General features: G+C 39.5%; 1 protein-coding gene across 2 annotated transcripts; it reads left to right on the top strand.

Moving 5' to 3' along the window:
- Positions 1 to 457: 457 nt before the first annotated feature.
- Positions 458 to 19,748, top strand: OGT (O-linked N-acetylglucosamine (GlcNAc) transferase). Of its 2 annotated transcripts, XR_001863053.1 has the most exons (22): positions 458 to 660; positions 1,561 to 1,804; positions 3,356 to 3,424; positions 6,434 to 6,550; positions 7,881 to 7,960; positions 9,154 to 9,349; positions 9,576 to 9,716; positions 9,893 to 9,993; positions 10,183 to 10,336; positions 10,441 to 10,542; positions 10,775 to 10,954; positions 11,503 to 11,661; positions 12,736 to 12,825; positions 13,575 to 13,700; positions 14,061 to 14,231; positions 14,355 to 14,471; positions 14,551 to 14,718; positions 16,451 to 16,572; positions 16,726 to 16,878; positions 17,555 to 17,807; positions 18,003 to 18,126; positions 18,686 to 19,748. XR_001863053.1 is itself a non-coding variant. In XM_008636181.2 (21 exons), the coding sequence occupies exons 1-21, from the start codon at positions 494 to 496 to the stop codon at positions 18,858 to 18,860; spliced, it is 3,087 nt and encodes a 1,028-aa protein (XP_008634403.1). In that variant the 5' UTR covers positions 460 to 493; the 3' UTR covers positions 18,861 to 19,046. The 2 variants fall into 2 exon arrangements, 1 of the variants encoding a protein (XP_008634403.1); XM_008636181.2 differs by lacking the exon at positions 16,451 to 16,572 and having other exon boundaries at positions 460 to 660; positions 18,686 to 19,046.
- The last annotated feature ends 168 nt before the right edge of the window (positions 19,749 to 19,916 follow it).

Raw genomic sequence — 19,916 nt, forward strand, 5'->3', positions numbered from 1 at the left:
GCTTTCACTGCTTGTACAGCAAAACTTTATTTTGTTCAAGTCCTTTGAAGTCTTTGTCTCCTGTCCTTCATTTCCCTATTAAATTATTGGAACTTTTTTTTAGCATAGCAAAGCGTAGGATTTTCAGTCATGGGGGAGGGTGAGGAGAGTCATTGTTCTGTTAGCAGCACTTCCACTGTTAGGAACCAAAATATATCATGACAGGAGTCTCAGAATAATGGAAAATGACTGACTTACAAATATTCACAGTCGTTACAGTCTGCATTTTTGTTACTATTAGCTGATGGAGTCAAGGACTGGTACAGATAAGATCTTAGAGTCCCAACTGTCACCTGCTGTAGTGTTTCATATAATTTCAAACATTTTCATCCATTAGTTGTGTACATTTGTTTTCATTGTTTTGTTTTGTTTTGGTTTTGTTTTGTTCCCATCATCTAACTTTTTGTTTTCCCCCTTTAAATGTTTTGGTGATTCTCCAGAACCAACGAAACGTATGCTTTCCTTCCAAGGGTTAGCGGAGTTGGCTCATCGTGAGTATCAGGCAGGAGACTTTGAAGCAGCAGAGAGACACTGCATGCAGCTCTGGAGACAGGAGCCTGATAACACTGGTGTGCTTTTGTTACTGTCGTCCATTCACTTCCAGTGTCGCCGACTGGACAGGTAGGTTTCTTCCCTCTGGGATTTTGCTGGGGTAAGAGAAATACAAATTGGACTCATCAGCTTTACAACAGGAGGCCTTGCCATTATTCTAATTATTATTTTAATATTGTGCCTATTAACATTGGAGCATCAGGCACATTGGTGTGTACTGGCAGGATTTACATGTGTAATGTTCATTCCACCTACAGTCCAAGGTGAGTTTTGTTTTTTTTTTATTTGAAGTTACAAGACTGTTTCCTACCCAGCAGCATGTTTAGTTAAAGGAGTTTTCTGATCTGAAAGTTGTTTTTGTGTTCTTTCTGTTTGCCTGTTCCTGATCTTGCTTTCTGTGCCTCTAGCATTTTGAATGTCACTTTTTCTAGCTGTAAATTCATGTTTGCTGGTGAAGGAAGTAAGAGCATTTGACTGAGATCTGTTTTATATAGTCTTCTGATTGAAGTTGTAGTAGTTCAGATAGGGGAAAATAAAATGGGTGAGGATACAACAGAATTTTACATGTAAGCCATGTCCTGCTTCTTGAAAAGAATATCAAGTGGAACATTGCGTAAAGTGTACAGATGTTGGAAGAGGGATTCCTGTAGTGTTTTTTCCAAGTGTGTTGCGCTCAGGTTTGGTGAGGCAACTTGAACCCTTCTGACTGTAAATGAGACCTGTCTTTCTTCAGTACAACCTAAAATGGGAACGAGGGAGATCAGAGTTTAAGGTGGGAGCATAAACATAAAAGACAGCTCTGTAAGTCCAGATTTATTGGCTGTATGTCTGGTTCACTTAAGCATGAATGTTCATTAGAGTAACTAGATAAACAGGCAAACACTGGGTGTTGAGGGTGAGGTTTTTTTTTTTTGTTTGGTTGTTTTTGGGCTGTGTTTTTTTATTTGCTAACTTGTCTGTTCTCTCCAGGTCTGCTCACTTCAGCACTTTGGCAATCAAACAGAATCCACTGTTGGCCGAAGCCTATTCCAATCTAGGCAATGTGTACAAGGAGCGTGGACAGCTGCAGGAAGCAATTGAACATTACAGACATGCACTGCGCCTCAAACCAGATTTCATTGATGGATATATAAATTTGGCTGCTGCACTCGTAGCTGCAGGTGATATGGAAGGAGCAGTACAGGCATATGTGTCTGCCCTTCAGTACAACCCTGTAAGTAATGCTTTATTTTATAAAAGTCCATTCTTAATTACTGCCCCAGGACACAAAAGTAGCAGCTTTCATAGAATGAATAAAAGATAACCCTTTCAACCTGTATGCTATAAACTTAATGAAGTAGTTATTACTATTTTTAAGGATCTTTGAAAGGCTTCTGTAACAAAAAGTTGTATATTGCAGTAAGGGCTGCTGGTTGTTTGCTTTTCTGTATATGTAACATACTTAACTGTTTAGATCAAAGAACAGCAAGGGTTTGTTTGGTTTTTTTTTTTTCTGAGGGCAGAAGCTTCAGTGAATGGCCTCGTATTTAGCTTTGTGTGCTTTAATGTAGTATTACAGTGAGAGAATCAGTGCTTAGATTTGAATGTGAGATCTTGAAAAATCACCAGGTATTACTTTATCATGAAGTTAGAAATTTCATGGTGCTGAGTGTTGCCTTGGTTAGAATTCTGCTGTAGACTGGGTTAGATTTCCACTGTGGACTGGTTTACAGAAGCATCAGTTTAGGTTTTATAGGCTGAAACTGACTGTCTATAAGTGACTCCTATAAGATTGATTGATCTGGTGTTTGGATTTTTCTCATATTGACTTCTCAGTAAACATTGTATCAGACTGCTGTCCTCTGTTTGTTTTGCATCATGCTCATTAAATTTGTGTAGTATTGCTCAGCATGATGAAGGTATTTGCCTGCATCTTTGGTCAAACATTTTGATAAAAAATACTTAAAGTGCAGCATCAGTCCTGTGTGCATAAATCCTTTTTCTGTAGGAAAAGCAAAAGCAAACCCAGTCCAACAAGTGCCCAGAATCTTATTTCTCTTTGTTCTTCAGCCAGTGTGAACTTGTCTAACTTAGTATGTGTCTTGGGGTGGCTAGTGGATGCACTGGTTAGAATAATGTGAGATGGTGGGATTTTTTACAGGGGTTGAGTTTTGTTTAGGTTAGTAAATCCTTTCATTAGTGTTGACAAAATGTCTCCATTCTCTGTGGTCTTTACTGCTAGATAATGCAGTTGCAGACTGTGCTTTCATTTCAAATAAATTAAAGAACAAAACGTGTGGTAAAGCTGTTGGAAATGGATGGATTAGCGGGCAAAACGGGGAGAAAAACTTTTTTAGGGATACAGGCAGCAAAATCACTTTATATATCTATTTAAAAGCCATAATGGCAATAGTGTATCTTAAGAGTACAGGTTTGGAGCAATGGTTTGGGAAAAAAAAATGGGGCTTGAAATGCTTACACATGGCAAAAGGACTTAAGCTGCTGGAGGGCGTTTGTTTTCAGTTTTCGATTTCTGTATAATAGGAGTTGTATGAAATATTACTTCTTTTTAATTCTTTACAGTTGTTCATTACAGTACTAAATTTGGTCAGATTATCTGTTGTCTGTAATGCTAGGTCAAGAAAAATAATTTACATTTGTGATGTATCTACTAAGAATCTAAACTAAGCTTTAGAGGACTGGGTTATTCCCTTGCAAGTACTCTGTGAAGACCTGTGGAGCATTTGAGATCCTGAAGATGATGGTGTGATTTTGATTTTTTCAGGACTTGTACTGTGTTCGTAGTGACCTGGGGAACCTGCTCAAAGCCCTGGGTCGCTTGGAAGAAGCCAAGGTAGGTGTTGGGTAGAATACATGTAAACGTCAGTGTTTTGAAAACTTGAACTTTGCACCAAGTCTTCAAATCTGCGTTGATCTACAGACAGTCCGAGAAACTTCTGAAAACTGAAGGCACTGAAACACCCCAGAGTAGTTGCAGGGCAAGATATGGCATGTCCATGTTTAAAAAGTTGGTTTAAGTCAAGAAATGGAAAGTTACCGAGCCTTGCTGCTGAACTAGACTATCTGATACCATTCTGAAGTATTGGGCAGGGGCTCCATCATGCTTTCATCTGGAAATAAGTAACAATCCTTCAGATCTGAGGCTTGCCTGCTGGTGCCAAGCAGAGAGCCTGTGGTTAGCTCGAGATCCCTGTACGATGCAGGTGCTATTGAAAAGGCTGCTCTTCTAAAGTCCTTTGTGGCTTGTAAGTGGAGAAGAAACTTATCCAAATGTTACCTTGTAATACTGGCTTTTAAAGATTTTTATTCTTTTAACTTTTCCCTTCCCTTGATAGTGGAAGAAAGGCTAGTAAATAATAGCTGCAGTATGCGACACACACCACCCCCCCACCCCCATCCCCCAATATCTTTTCATCATGTCTTCCCTCTCCCCTCCCCCAAAATAAAGAAATCGGAAGGACAAAGCTGGTTTGTTTGGTAAATGAACTGATCAAAAGAAAACTTGCTGTAGTGGAAAGGTGGCTTCTAGCAGTCTTGCGTTTCCTAAACTGAGAATTCGAAAGCCAAGATGAGTTTAAAATTCTTGGCACGTTAAAATTTGGATTGCAGAAAGAAATTGTCTTGTTACAAGCCACCTTACGCGTCCGCGCTGCAGGGGTGAGGAGTGTGGAGAAATCAGAACCACTCTGGACTCCACGGCTGTCGCTCCAAGCCCCACGCGCATGCTCAGAAGTGGAGTGTATGAACAGCGTAGCTGTCTGTTTGGCTGCAGCACCATCTGGGGAGGGTGGGCATCTTTATGGGGTAACGGGGACTGCAGGTTCAAAATTCAATATTGTTTGATTTCTCATAACAACTTGGATGTGTGTACCACCCTAGGGCAGCCTGATTGATTTGGTCGGATCCAGGTTGAAAACATTGTATAGCGGCATTCGGAGTTAAACAGTCTTTGAGACACTTGGTTCTCAGCCCACCAAGCGGACAGCTAACATGAATTGCACTTCACTGCAGCTTTAGTGTGACTGGTATAGGCCAAGACACTGCGCCTGCCTTAGGTTGCTGACTTCTTTGTTTCAGAGCTCTGGAGACACCTAGTTTGAAAGTGTTATTCCGTTTTGTGAGAACTTAATAAACGAGGAAAAACATCTTGAGTAAATTGCAATGTGTTTCTTTGGTTATCAGTCCATTTGAAAGATCAAGCCAGCAGATTCCTTACAGTTTGAACTAAAATTTAATTTCTTTGTAGATATTTCAGAGCCTTTCTTCCAAAAAAAAAAAAAAGTCCCTGCTGTATGCAATTGCCCGATTAACCCTCTCCCTTCTGCATGTCTCCCTTGTTACAGACAGATTATCCTCATTCCCATGTGTTAAGACATATCCAAAAAAATGCAATTGCTTTGTTGAACTCTTACTAATGATCTTGTTTTATTTTCTCTCTTGTTTTTGGTTTTTCACCACTGATATTGTATTTAGAAGGTTTCAGGTGGGTGAAACCTCCTATTCCATGCGTAAGGTGCCTCGCTGAAGGGAGCTCGAGGCCTGGATCTAGGGCAGACACACACCTCCTCCTCCTCTTCCAGCAAGGAACGCACCGAAAAGTCACATGATGAGAAATATGGTAACGGGTTTGTAACTGCCACAGCAAAACCATTTGCCTCCATGCCTGAATCTTCTGTCTTGTGGCTTCAGAAACAGCTTAAAATATTTAATTACAAGCAAGTAATGTAAGAATATTTTATACTATTAGCCACAAATTCTTTCAAAGAAATAAAGTAAAAGTAAATTAAAATATTTTTTAAAGAAATAATTGGAGATAGTTAATAGTAAAAGCTTCTAACTCTTCTGGTTGTTCATTTTTTTCCTTTTTTCTTCTTTGTTTGGATTGCAGCGTTCTGCTCTTCTGATGATGCGCTGTGATCCTGCAGTAGCGCAAAGGCTGCGCAGCGGTAACGCGCATTGCGTGCGATTAAAGCCCCCGTGAACGGTTGACTCGATGATTAATCTCTGATCGGGCGACTGCCCGAGCTCCAGGCTGCAGCCTTTTGGATAAAATTGGGTTGTAATGCATTTACAGAGTCCAGACATCAAATTTAACATGCGAGTTTTGTGTGGGCCTGTCTGGTAGATTAATGATTCTGGTTGGCCGTTCACTGCACCTTGGGGCAATCACTAGAGCCAAGCAGTTCGCAGCGATAGCGTGGCGCCGTGCTGGGTAGGATGCGCAGCGATTTCTTGCGCTTGCATTACAGGGACCTAAACCTTCATGCAATCCTGTCATTTGAGGTTTTGAAGCTGCAGGAGAGGTTGAATTGTATTTGAAGAAACCAGCAAACAAGATACAGATGGGGTGTGTCATCTCATTTGCTAAGCACACTTAAAACTGAGGAATGGCTTCATCTTTTTCTGTAGCTTTTTTGGTTCCGGGTTTTTTTTTTTTTAAAGTAATTTCTATCTGATTTAGAATATTGGAAAATTTTGTTTCAGAGCGAAGTTGTTTTTGCACGGTAATTTTTTGATTTTTACGCACTTGGAGGCGGCATATGTTTCTGGTAAACTACTTGAATTGTTTCTAAGATGATTTCTGTGGTGATTTGGTGTCTGAAGGAATGTTAAACTGTTACCAGCATAACTGAAAAATGGTGGGCTTGCACCTGGGTTTTGGTTTGCGCTGGCGCAGGATCAACAACAGTTTGCAGCGCATTAGTTTTGGCGCAAGCTAGCCTATACTGCAGGGTCACTTTTGGCTGGTTAGAGAAGGCATACTAACAATTATTTTTTCTCATTTTTTTCTTTTTACAAATATTCCCCTTCCCTTGTATCTCTCTTCTTTAACTATTCCAAGGCCTGTTACTTAAAAGCAATTGAGACTCAACCAAACTTTGCAGTGGCTTGGAGTAATCTTGGCTGTGTTTTCAATGCCCAAGGAGAAATTTGGCTTGCAATTCATCACTTTGAAAAGGTAACTACCTAAGGGAGTCAGCTTCACTGCTAGATTTGCATATGTACATGCAGTTGTGTGCTTGCAGGTGATAGAAATATTTTGATAGTGGAGAACTTCGTATGATCCTCTTAGTTAACAGCTCATGTTAATTGTTTTTTTAAACTTGCTGGTGTTTCAAACTGCCTGTATGCTGCTACAGACAGACACTTAGAACTGCCCTAGGACTTGACACATGTCAAATATGAAAAAATTAATTAAATTTTTTCAGCCCTTTTTTGGACTAAATTTTTTAAAAATCTGATTAGATGATAATGTTTTGCATGTTTTATGTGTGAGAGAATCAACTTGGTCCTTAAAATCATTTTTCATTGTGACTTTTGTTTCAGGTATTACTGTCCTTTGAGTATCTGAGAAGAACAGTTTTAGGTGACACATTAATTCCTCTTCTCCAGGGTTATTTTTCACCACTGTACAGACTTCTCTAGATTAGTGTCATTAACTAGTTGTCTGATTCCTTCCAATTAGTATCTAACTGGCACCGTAATTAATTTTGTACTCATTTCTAAAGTTGGATTTAAGATGTGGCAATAGTTTCTTTCTGAAATTCATAGCTTTAAATCTACAGAAAAAAGTCTAGCTGCTCAAGATTTTTTTGGGGGGGGGGATCTGTGTCTAGTTCATGATAGATGAAGTATTTTAATTTGGAATTAATAGTTCCCATGAGACTGTAAGACTGTGGGGCTTGTCAGATACTCACATGTAGCTTTGTACTGCAGCTTCTGTAACTTCATCAGTTTCTTAAGTGGTTTTTTACATTTTATTAGTTTTGAAGGGAGTGAAGACGTTCTAGTTAAATGGCTACTGAATTTTCCCTGCACATGTGATGTATTTGCTCTTTCCTTGTTCTTGTGCACAGTCTCTGTTTTTCTGCACTGGTAAAGTTTTAAAATTCTGTCTCACTTTGCAGTAGATAAAGGATACAGATAAGGTTTTTTAGGGTTTCTCCTCTTAAAAACGAGCTAAAGACAACATAGCATCAGTAGACAGGAGTGTGAAGTATGATCAGCCTAATGTGAAATAAATGCTTAGCACTTCATTCTGCAGTAGTTGCAACTGAATAGGTAAGCAGACAAATAAATTTGAAGGAAGTACGTGCTGTCATTTCTACAGATAAATAATTTTGCTCTGTGATTGGTTTATATAAGTTTTCCTTCATTACTAGGTTATTGATAAAGTCTTAAAAGCTTACAGATTATAGTTACCAAATTTCAAAAAAGCATCAACTCAGTTTCATAGATAATGTTTTTGTGTTAAATGCTCAAAACTTTTACTTCAAAAATATTTTCAGGCTGTAACACTTGACCCAAATTTTTTGGATGCTTACATCAATCTGGGAAATGTTCTGAAGGAGGCAAGGATATTTGACAGGTAAGCAGATCAATACTGTTGGTCTCTGTGGCTCGTCAGGTGTATCAAGGTACAGATTATGTTCCTTCTGTAAAGTCTATGGACAGGGGTAGCAAAGACTTCAGCTGTAAGGTGAGCAAGCAAGTGGCTTTGAAGTGCAGACAGACCAGGCTACTGGTCTGTTTAAATAAAAATGAAAAATTACAGTGAAATGTATTCTTTCATATTGCTTTCTTGTACAATGCACTGTCAAAAATGAGAGTTTCTGATGAAAATAGATTTGAAATTAAGGCTGGGGAGGGTGAAAATAAGATGCACGAGAAAGGCCTGAATACATGAATTCTCTGTTTTCATTATGTGATTCAGAACATAATTTGCCAGTGTGTCTCTTCTAAAATTTTCCTTCTGTGTGAGACAAACTAAAATGCTGGAATTCAGCTAAACATTTGATTGAATAGTCTGTATTTGTGACATGTCCCCGTCATGTTATTGCCTTGGGTTGCAATAGTGCTGCTGTCTTGTTGAGCTAATGTGTTCTGAGACCTCTAATCTGACAAGTGAATCTTTTGTTTCTGGGAAAAGATCCAGGCTGTGTTGTTTATATGCAGTGTACCATATTGCATCTGTTAATTGGTTTATAATTTCTGGTAGCTGTGGTTTGTGGCCCCAAATTTAATAAAAACTTGCAAGGAACAGGTTAATTACCTGCATTGCACACAGTCTAAATGATTCAGTGATATCTAATTTAACCATGAATTAGTGGACCAGAGGCATGTATTTTCATAATTTCAGATCTTGAATCACCTTTTAAACATTACTTACTATGTATATTGTTATGATTTTCCTAGAAACTGGATTTGAATACATCAGCCATTTGTATAGTGCTATAGGAGCACATAATTAAAGATTTCACTTTGGAACAAAGTGATGATTGAAGTCTTAAGTAAATCATGATAGGTTACTGGAGAGAATAAAGACATAATACTGTTTATCTTGTTAAAATGGAATAATAAATTGGCAAAAAATGGAGTAAGGAAAAAAAGGTGTTTTTCCTAATAATGAAGTGTGTTTTTAAAAAGTAGCTGAAAGCTTTGCTTGTTTTCCAGCAGACCTAATACTGTTCACTAAACACTGTACCAAGCAAGGTAAGTAATTCCTGCTCTCTGGATGATTGTTTACCTTCTCTTTTTTTTTTTCCCTTTGTTTTTTTTCAGAGCTGTGGCAGCTTATCTGCGAGCCTTGAGTTTGAGCCCAAATCACGCAGTTGTGCACGGCAACCTTGCCTGTGTGTACTATGAGCAGGGCCTGATAGACCTGGCTATAGACACCTACAGGAGGGCCATTGAGCTCCAGCCCCACTTCCCTGATGCCTACTGCAACTTGGCCAATGCCTTGAAGGAGAAAGGCAGTGTAAGGAGCACTTCTTTCCTTCTTAGAATTACACTGAATGCTTTTTTAATAGACACCAGCAGTCACCACTTTTGTTAAGATGGATGTTAACCTCACTTACTTAAAAGGGAGAATAATTCAGGAAATCTCCATCTTGAACCTTTTAAAAGTGATTGTATAATGACTTCTCCTAAACAGTGCTTTTACAATAAATATTACTATATTAACAGTGTCCCTTTTTTTCAAGGTGGTAGAAGCAGAAGAATGCTACAACACAGCCCTTCGACTTTGTCCCACTCATGCAGATTCTCTCAACAATCTGGCAAACATCAAGCGGGAGCAGGGCAATATTGAGGAAGCTGTCCGTCTTTACCGGAAGGCTCTTGAGGTACAGTAGAATGGGAGGGAGAGGTGGGTGGTTCGGGTTGGGAATTTCTAATAGGACCTAGGTTTTTTCATCCTCTCTATAAACAAAAGTAAGAAAATACAGTAATAAATGCACAAGTATTTGTGCTGTGGTCTGCTTGTGACATTTGAGACAGAGTCAGTTTCTTTTTCTTCCAGGTGTTTCCAGAGTTTGCTGCAGCGCATTCAAACTTAGCAAGTGTTCTGCAACAGCAGGGAAAGTTACAGGAAGCTCTGATGCATTACAAAGAGGCTATTAGGTAAATGGATACTCTCTGTAAGGGTCCCAGCCTTTCCTAACAGGAAGGTGCCTAGATTTGTACAGAAGGTGATTTAGTCATGTGTTTTCATTTGCGTAGTTGCTCAAGTGGAAAAGTCTGGATTTGAGTGTGTCTTCTCGTTGGAGGAGGAGCTTTTCTTGTTCATGACATATTACCTTTATTTTTCAGAATCAGCCCCACATTTGCAGATGCTTATTCTAATATGGGAAACACTTTGAAGGAGATGCAGGATGTTCAAGGAGCTCTGCAGTGCTACACCCGTGCCATTCAGATAAACCCAGCCTTTGCTGATGCCCACAGCAATCTGGCCTCGATTCACAAGGTAGCACATGCAAATGATTCACTCTTATAAGAGTGTGGTGGGGCACTGTGAGTAGTTACCCTGAGGATATTTTTACCTGCTGACTCATTTCTGTGTCTTCGCAGGATTCAGGGAATATACCAGAAGCTATTGCCTCTTACCGTACTGCTCTGAAACTGAAACCTGATTTCCCAGATGCCTATTGTAACTTGGCCCACTGTTTGCAGGTGAGGAAGATGAGGCTTTGATTGTAATTCTCAGGATTCCTATGTAGCAGATTACTAATTTAAATGTAAAGAGTTAGATTTAAATGAGAAGATAAGATTATACAGTCGTCAACAGTAATTATAGAAGTTCTCACTTCCATTTTTGGAAGAAACATTAATCTCAACCTGTGAAATAACTGATACAGGTTGAAGGAAGCTGTTGTTCTAATCTTTGTTTTTCCTTTTTTTTTAGATTGTCTGTGACTGGACAGACTATGATGAAAGAATGAAGAAGCTGGTTAGCATTGTAGCTGATCAGCTGGAGAAAAACAGACTGCCTTCTGTACACCCACATCATAGCATGCTGTATCCCCTTTCTCACAGTTTCAGGAAGGCAATTGCTGAGAGACATGGAAATCTCTGTTTGGACAAGGTAGGAAGTTCTATACAGGCCAATTGTGATTGAAGTTCTTTGGGGCTTTGCCTGTTTCTGCTCAGAATCAAATACTCAGATTCTCAGTATTAGCTTTTGTAGGCTTTCTGAGTCACTGACACATAAAGAGATAGGATGTAATGTTCACAGTTGTTAGTGCTTCGTGAGTTTTGAGACAGACTACTTGTGCAGGTTGCCAGTTATAAATGAAAATGTGCTGTCAGCTGGTGGCAGGGTCTGGTTAACTAATGGTGTCAGTATATTTAATGATCAGGGGTGGGATATTGAAACTGTTAGAAAAACAGAAATGCAGTAGTGATGTCTGTATTTGTCTGAGAGCAGAGACATCACATCTTGTGACACAGTGTGTGGGCACTGCACTTGGCTGCAGTGGAATACGTAGAATGCAGGTTTGGAATAACATATGTCCATGACTGCTTGCTTGAATGTGGGATAAGGTTAATTTCACAAACTCCTAGGAGGTTTTTGTCCCTTTTGTTTATATTTTAGTTCCTGAGGTTGTAAACACTCATGTGTTTTCTTGGCAGATTAATGTTCTTCACAAGCCACCATATGAGCACCCCAAGGATCTGAAGGCCAGTGAAGGTCGACTTCGTATTGGCTATGTGAGCTCTGACTTCGGAAACCATCCAACCTCACACCTAATGCAGTCAATTCCAGGCATGCATAACCCAGACAAATTTGAGGTAAAAATATAAATGGCATACTTAAAGCTTTAAATAAGGCTGTAAGTGGCACTTCTTCTTGGTGCAAGCTATTAAACAAGGAAAGAGCAAATCTTTGCTTCTTGGGTTTGTTTTTTTATGGGTTGAAGAGTTCTTCGGTCCAAGTCATCCTACTTTCCCAGGATGAAGTGTTGTTTTCAGATACACTTTCAGTTTCCTGACTGGGAGTGATGCCATGAAGATTTTTTGCCTTTTCTTTTATACCCCTGTTATACCTTTTTTACAACTTCTGCATTCTTAGTGCTTTTTGCCTACATTCTTGGACTTGTTTGTCAAGCTAAGAGACTAAACATTTTAGAAGCTTCGTAGCCAGGGATCAGTGTGCCCCAGAGCCCAAGGTCCTCTCCAGAACACATTCTGTAAACCAAGATAGAACCATCCAGGGGAAGGTTCCTTGGGGAGGGGAGCTCACTCGAGCCTCTCATTGGGGAATCTTTGATAGATCTGCTAATTAGTAAGACCTGTAATGTTATACCAGATCTTTTGTGGGGCGTGCATTGTGATGCACATGACCTGGATGTGTGCACCTAAGGATCCTTAAAATAAATACCAAGGTAAAATCCCTTTTCTCCTTCTAACCGTGTATGACTCTTGATTTTAAGACCAGGAAAAGGCATCAGGAGAACTAGTCACTGTTAAAAAGCTTCCCTGAGGCTTAGCTTGTCTGGTCAGCCTGATTGATAGTTATGATTCTCACTAATTACAAAGTCAAAGGTGACTTGTAGAAGGCATTCTTAGAGAATTTAATTCTTATGCAAATCTTCTGTTAAATTACTTTGCCTTGCACTCATGAGAACGTTGGATATATGTCTCCGCAGTATGCAGTGCCATACTCTGGCACCAGAAATAGGCCTGGTTCAAATGTGTCAAAAAATGGCCCAGTGCGGTTTTTTTTGCTTCTTTCTCAGCTGGTAAATGCCACATAAATTAATATGGTTTGTGTGAAACTAGATGTAATTAAAAATTGCAATATTGCACAGTTATTTTATGGGCAAGTTGTCATAGATACTCAGTTTTTGGTGCCTCATATTCTAGGTATTCTGTTATGCCCTGAGTCCTGATGATGGGACAAACTTCCGTGTAAAAGTGATGGCTGAAGCAAATCATTTCATTGACTTATCTCAGGTGAGCTTGTTTTATGCTTTGACCTTTTAGCAAACCTAGATTTTTCTAAATGAAGAAGGAGGAGATGAGGCTGTAGTTTGAGATTCTTACTTAAAATCATTTCTTGAATTAGGTTGATGTTAGTCTTGAGAATTTTGAAATTTGTAGATGTACTGATGTTAGGCCTTACCTGGGATGTGGTGGTTATCTTGTGATCTCTGCTTACTAAAAAGTAACATTATCATTATTTATTAACTCTCACATTAGATCTCAAGATAAGTCATAATTAAATGTCATGGAGAAATCAAGATGTCACAACTGCAACATTTAGGCTTGCTTTAGGTTCAGTGTGAAAACTGACCAGGATTTCAGTATACACAGAAGTCAAGACAAAATCCTTAGGAGTAGCTAATTGGCTTATTCTTGATCTTCTGTTTGATTTTCTGTACTACCTTAGTTTGTGAATGTGCCACTTGACCCATGTGAGCTTTGATTACTAATTAGCCTTAGAGGAGTGGGTGTGGGGGAGGCTGTTCTGGTTTGTATAACCTCAGTTTCTAGCCTTTAGCTTTTGTTTTACTGCTACTGAAGTTAAGTGCTGCATTGAGGACTTAGACTTCTGTAAAACCAGGCATAACAAGATTTAAGTTTCACTTAAATTAAATTATGCAGTTGGCATCTCTCCATTGTTACACTGATGACTAACCACATTTATTACTGGAGGACTGAAAACACAAAGAACTTGTATTCATGTATTTATTTATTCTTAGATACCATGTAATGGAAAAGCAGCAGACCGCATCCATCAGGACGGGATTCACATTCTCATTAATATGAATGGCTACACCAAGGGAGCCCGAAATGAATTGTTTGCCCTGAGACCAGCACCTATTCAGGTAACCAAGTCAGAAGGCTCTTAGTAAGCCAGAATCAATGTCAGAGTTTTTTGGGGGGATTTTTTGACTAAAGATTTTCTAAAATGCCTATGGAAAGAGAATGAGAGGAACCATAATTAGAGTCAGTCTAGACTACAGGAGTTGTCTCAGGTCAGAGAAGCTGTAATCACTGGTTAGTGTTCTGGCTTAAAGCTGCACATAGTGGGGGAAATTTGCTTGAGACATCAATTTTAGAATATCTTTGAGCTGTTCACTGTCTTGGTAGTGAAAGTTTGGAGTTAGGGGTCGATCTTCAGTTGGTAAAGCAGAAGAGGGAACTTGAACCTGTATGTGGCAAAACCTTGCTTTCTTATTTTTTAGGCAATGTGGCTAGGGTATCCTGGAACCAGTGGGGCATTGTTCATGGATTATATCATCACAGATAAAGAAACTTCCCCAGTTGAGGTGGCTGAGCAGTATTCAGAGAAATTAGCTTACATGCCAAACACTTTCTTTATCGGAGACCACGCCAACATGTTCCCCCATCTGAAGGTATGTTGGAAGATGGGGCAAGAAAAGTAGGTGTTTTCCATAGGTGTCTTTATGAAATGGCACTTAGTATAGTATTGGTAAGTGATCTTGTAACTTCTTGAAATCTTTTTTTTTTTTTTACAGAAAAAAGCAGTCATTGATTTCAAGTCCAATGGTCATATTTATGATAACAGGATTGTTCTGAATGGCATTGACTTGAAGGCATTCCTTGACAGCCTTCCTGATGTCAAGATTGTTAAGGTGAGAGCTGCTCTTGTCTGTGTACAGTCCTGGGGACTGAAGGTAGTACTCCCTCTGATGCCTGTGTGATTTATCTCAGATGAAGTGTCCCGACAGCTGTGACAATGCCGATGGCAATGCCGCCCTCAGCATGCCAGTCATCCCTATGAACACCATTGCAGAGGCTGTGATTGAGATGATTAATCGTGGACAAATTCAGATTACTATCAATGGATTCAACATCAGTAATGGATTAGCAACTACTCAGGTGAGGCACTTCAGGACACTGTTCTCTTGGGCTTTATGTTACATATGTATGTTTTAACATAACGAAGAAGAGCCTCCAAGCAAATGTGTTTTCTGTCATGTTGATTCATTTAGTTGTCATATTGAAGGAAGCTCATTGTAAGCCACAGATGTAATGGAAGATGATCTTTCCCCCCCCCAAAGATAGAGGAATTGTATCTAGAGGTATCTAAAGTCCAAAGAAATTCATTCTTGTTGCATAAAGAAGATACTTGTTTGTTCTGAATTTGAAGGCAAGATTTCCTTACTGCCTGCAGCCTACTGAGATTTGTGACCTGTTATTCAGTGTCAGTTGTGTTTTTCTGTTGGAAAAAAAAATTGCTGAGTAATAGAATAGAGGCAAAGTTACTCCACTGTATTTCAACATTTATTCATCTCCTTACATCTTTCAGAATTATGCATTGTATTACCACCTCTCAGGGCTTAACAATTCATGGGATTTTAGTGACAGTTACTGGTGGTGTTTAACTCTTCTTCCACTGCAGAACAGTTTTTCCCTTTCAGAAATGCCATATTCTGACATTGGCATAACTCATTATCTTGTGAGTTTTACTCAGTTTACAGTCCCTCAGGAACCTCTTTTACAGCATTTTGATATCTTTTATTGCCACTGCTCTCTTCATAATCTCATACCTTGTTTTATTTTGGAGTTCTTTTGTTCACAACTGAGACTTTTCTTTGAGTTGGTAATAGTTTCTCTTAGTTTGGCCCGTAAGGCTGTTTTTTTCTGAAGTTGTCATCTGAGAATCATAGAGAATTCTTGTCTTAACGCTCCACCACTGAGATGAAACACTCCTAAGATCTGTCTGTGCACTTCTAAAACAGGATTTCTGTCGTTCAGTGACGCTAATATAGCACTTCTTTGTGCTGAGATCAGCTACTTTTGGGCATAGGTCAACAAGAACTGAGCATTGTGTTTTTTGAGGTCTCGGTGACCTAAATAAGTAGCATGTTTACCAACTTCTTTAGAGCTGTTGTGCATCTTCTAACAGTCAGTGACAGCGAGTCATTGTCATTCACATCAAGTGTGTCATCAGTGGCTGGCTGCAATGCCACTGTCTAAATTTTAAACCCATATGTATGTAAAAATACATATATAAGGAAGAAGGCTCTAAGTAGCTGTGTTGCTGTGTCTGTTTAGTTTTGATGCCATTATTGCATGTCATTATTAAAAAAAAAATTGAAAATCCTGCTTCCATTTTACTAATCCTCAGGACTCTTGCATGGTATCTTGATTATCCCAACTTCATCCTCTGCTGCTTTTTATTAGCATATTCTTATTCTTTGTGAATGCTTTAAGATTCTTTTTTTTTTAAAGTTCATAATTAACTCTTCTAATCTAATTTTTATTATTTTCATTATTTTCCTTGTCAACTGGTTCCTTACAGTCTTATCAGACTTATTAAATTATTATTATTATTAAATCTGAGTCTGCATCTATTGATTATCTGTTCTGTGCTTACTGTATTCTTTCTCTCTTAAAAAAAAAAAAAAGCACACACAAAAAACCCACCCAAAAATAAACCACAAAATTCCAAACAAGCCAAACCCCATCTTTGCTTTCTAAATACCTTTTTATTCTGTCTTTCAGTTTTAATTTTATTTTTGGTCTCGAGGAAATTAAGTGACCTTAAGGAGGATAGGATTCCATGTGTAATGCCTCTTTATATGATTCTTCTTTCCAATTATTCCAGTTACTTGGAATTTCGGGGAGATATAGGAAGGGCATGAAAATGCCCAGTGTTTTTTGCCTTGGTGGTTGCAACATTGTGGCATCCACAAGCGTGTACACATACCAGTTAAATTCTTGCCGTGGGTAAGTAGACAATTTTGTTTTGTATCATAAAACCAAAGATATGCTTACAGTAATTTGTTATGCTAACAAATGTGTCTCAGGACATTTCCACAGGGCATAGTCTTGTTTCCTGCAGTTTCAGTGTTTCAGTAGCTTTTTTTTTTCCCCCTTTAGATTAACAACAAAGCAGCAACTGGTGAAGAAGTTCCACGGACTATAATTGTTACTACCCGTTCTCAGTACGGCTTACCAGAGGATGCTGTTGTGTACTGTAACTTCAACCAGCTGTATAAGATTGATCCTTCCACCTTGCAGATGTGGGCTAATGTGAGTATCTGTATCCAGTAGGAAATCTAAGGTCAGACTTCAGGCATAGCTGTTCAGGTTAGCTAAAACTTCGTGCAAGTTAAGTTTTAACTTCTCTGTGGAAAACGCTGACATTGAGCCGTTTGAATCCCTACAGTGTTCATGTGCAGGGCTTAGTGTTAGCAGAATATAGAGTGTTTTAGATGTGTTTCAGATGATACCTGTGCATCTAGCCAGTGAAAATTTGTGGTTTGGACAGCCTAAGTATGCTGGTTCTCCATTGTGAAATAATTCTGGCTTTCCTTAGTCTCTGCAATTGAGTTACAATTGGCCTTGGCAGTTGATAGATTGATACATCTGTATCAGGTTCCAGCTTACGGTGTATTGCTGAGAACTACTTGGGGGTAATTTTTTATATTCCATAGTATGGGCCTATAAACAAATGAGACCATTAATTTCAGGACTTACTCTCTTAAGAACTGCTCTGTGAAGTGTTGCTCAGAGTTGCTGTCTCTTTCAGTGGGTTAGAAATACAATCCTGGTGATCTCATTCATAATGATGATCTGTTGAATTTCTGCTCTATACCTCAAAGTACTGAATGATGATGGCTTCCACTTAGTATGTGGCAATTTCTTCTTCAGAAAAATAAATGTTCCTCTCTGGACTTTCTGTATTTGCTCTTTATTTTTGTTACAGATCCTAAAAAGAGTTCCCAACAGTGTGCTTTGGCTGCTACGTTTCCCAGCTGTAGGAGAGCCCAATATCCAGCAGTACGCACAGAACTTGGGTCTTGCCCAAAACCGAATCATCTTTTCACCTGTTGCCCCCAAAGAAGAGCATGTGAGGAGAGGGCAGTTGGCTGATGTTTGTCTGGACACTCCCCTTTGCAATGGGCACACAACTGGCATGGACGTGCTCTGGGCTGGAACGCCAATGGTCACTATGCCAGGTAATGCAGCAGGGAACCTACACTGGACACATGCGTTGGAATGTTAGTAATTTTTTAGTAACAGCAAACACATCAAACTTTGCTCCTTGTGGAGGCAGAAGGAAGGTAACTCCTAGTGTGTGATAAGTGTCTTGATAAACTCATTCCTGGTTGTTTTTGTTGGTTTTGATTTGCCTTTTATTTTCTTTTCTTCAGGCGAGACTCTTGCCTCACGAGTTGCTGCCTCACAGCTCACTTGCCTGGGTTGTCTTGAGCTGATTGCAAAAAGCAGACAGGAGTATGAGGATATTGCTGTGAAACTGGGAACTGACCTGGAATAGTAAGCAGACTTGGGACTCTGTGATGTGGGAACATCAAGAATGTAGAGTACTGTATTTGGGCACAGTGCTGAGACATCAGTAGTTTTAATCCTGCAGATAGTTTATATTTAAAATAGCTGGGCAGTCCTCTTCTAGAGGTGTCTTGTGTTGCAGTTAATTCAGCTTCTGCTTTTATGGTAACTTAGCAGCACTCCCAATTGAATGAAAATTCTGAAGAAACTGCTTATGTGCAGAAGTGCAATATAGTTCCCATTTTGTTCTTTTTTAAAGTGAAGATTAAGCAGTTTGTCACTTCAAGTTAAAATCATGCTGTGAAGTGTTACTGCGCTACAGATAATGCAGCAAGTTAATGTTGCAGCTCTTCTGAATTGAAGTGGTCATACCGGTCTGTATCAGAAATGATGAGATAGAACAGGAATTTGGTGGAGGTGGGGGGCAGGTGTTTTTGAAACAGTTGTACAGGCAGTTCTGAGTTAGCTGAAAACAGCAGGTTTCAAAGGTAAACAGTATTATGTAGTGTTTGGAGTGTCTCATGACTGCTTTAACTCTCTTTTGTAGCCTGAAGAAAATCCGTGGCAAAGTCTGGAAGCAGAGAATATCCAGCCCTTTGTTCAACACAAAGCAGTACACGATGGACCTGGAGCGGCTGTACCTCCAGATGTGGGATCACTACGCTGCGGGCAACAAACCGGACCACATGATCAAACCAGTGGAGGCCAGCGAGTCTGCATGAAGAGAGACTGGGTGTGCCCACCAGGAACTCTCCAGGAACTGAGCCTCTCCAACACTTGTGCAGAGATGATGAGCTAAAAACTGTGCATTTCTACTTAATCTGCCTGGTACTCTGTGGCTGAAGTAATACATGATGGTGATTAAAGCACAGCCAGACCTATTTCTTGCATGATAGGTAAAGACTCAATAGAGCCTGGGATCCTTTTATTCCATGAGGAATTTGAATGGGATTGAGCCGTGTATATGTGAGCCTGTGTGTGTGAGTGACAAAGTGGTTGCTGGGGAAAGTTTGAACTGCCCAACCAATTTATGATATCATGAATTGATTTAATCTTCCTACAAACCTCTCTCCTTTTATGTGGATTGGGAATTGGAGCGTTTTAACATTTGATTTTGGGTACTCCTGTTGGTATATATGTGGTTCTCCCATGACAAGATTTCCAGCTAGCGAGTTGCTCCCTGTGTTAATTTCTAAACTGCGTGGACTGAAGGGGCATATGTGCTGGTGTAGTCTTTTTTTATAGGTTTTATAAACCACTTGAGCCTATATCAGCCTTTTAATGTTTGACCTCTGTTTTGGAGCTCTCTGTAATGTGTTGGTTAAGATAAGGACTTCTGGTTTTTTTTTGTTTTGTTTTGTTTTTTAAGCTTCTCCAATAACTCAGCTAATTGGCTTCATGATGGCAGCTCCTATTCTGTTGAAAAACCAAATTTGATTTGAAATTAATCCTCCCCACAAGTGTTTGAGGTAAACACAAACTGGTGCCAAATACAGATCTTTCAGGAATGATTGTTAATTATGTATAGGGATGCAGTCCTAGGTACTGTAGCAAAGACTTTAAAAAAAAAAAAAAAATAAAGCTTTGGTTTGCCAGTTTGACTGATTAGACCGGTGTTTCACGTTTTGTCCTGCTGTCAGAAAGAAAAAAGCCTTGCTGTCCTTTCCTCTTCCTTTGCGTCACGTTTTGAGCGGCTGTTTCGGCAGAAATGGGCGTTTTCGCTTGGAATTGGCCACGGCGGAGTTTGCGCGCCGCCGGCGCCCCCCGTGTGCGCATGC

Source organism: Corvus brachyrhynchos, unplaced genomic scaffold (genome assembly GCF_000691975.1).
Source record: "Corvus brachyrhynchos isolate BGI_N302 unplaced genomic scaffold, ASM69197v1 scaffold346, whole genome shotgun sequence".
Classification (NCBI taxonomy): Eukaryota; Metazoa; Chordata; class Aves; order Passeriformes; family Corvidae; genus Corvus; species Corvus brachyrhynchos.

Coding starts and splice junctions, on each gene's coding strand:
- OGT (XM_008636181.2), top strand. CDS start 494: ATGCTTTCCTTCCAAGGGTTAGCGGAGTTGGCTCATCGTGAGTATCAG. Junction 1,805..3,355: donor CTGCCCTTCAGTACAACCCT/GTAAGTAATGCT, acceptor TGATTTTTTCAG/GACTTGTACTGTGTTCGTAG. Junction 18,127..18,685: donor CTGGGAACTGACCTGGAATA/GTAAGCAGACTT, acceptor TCTCTTTTGTAG/CCTGAAGAAAATCCGTGGCA.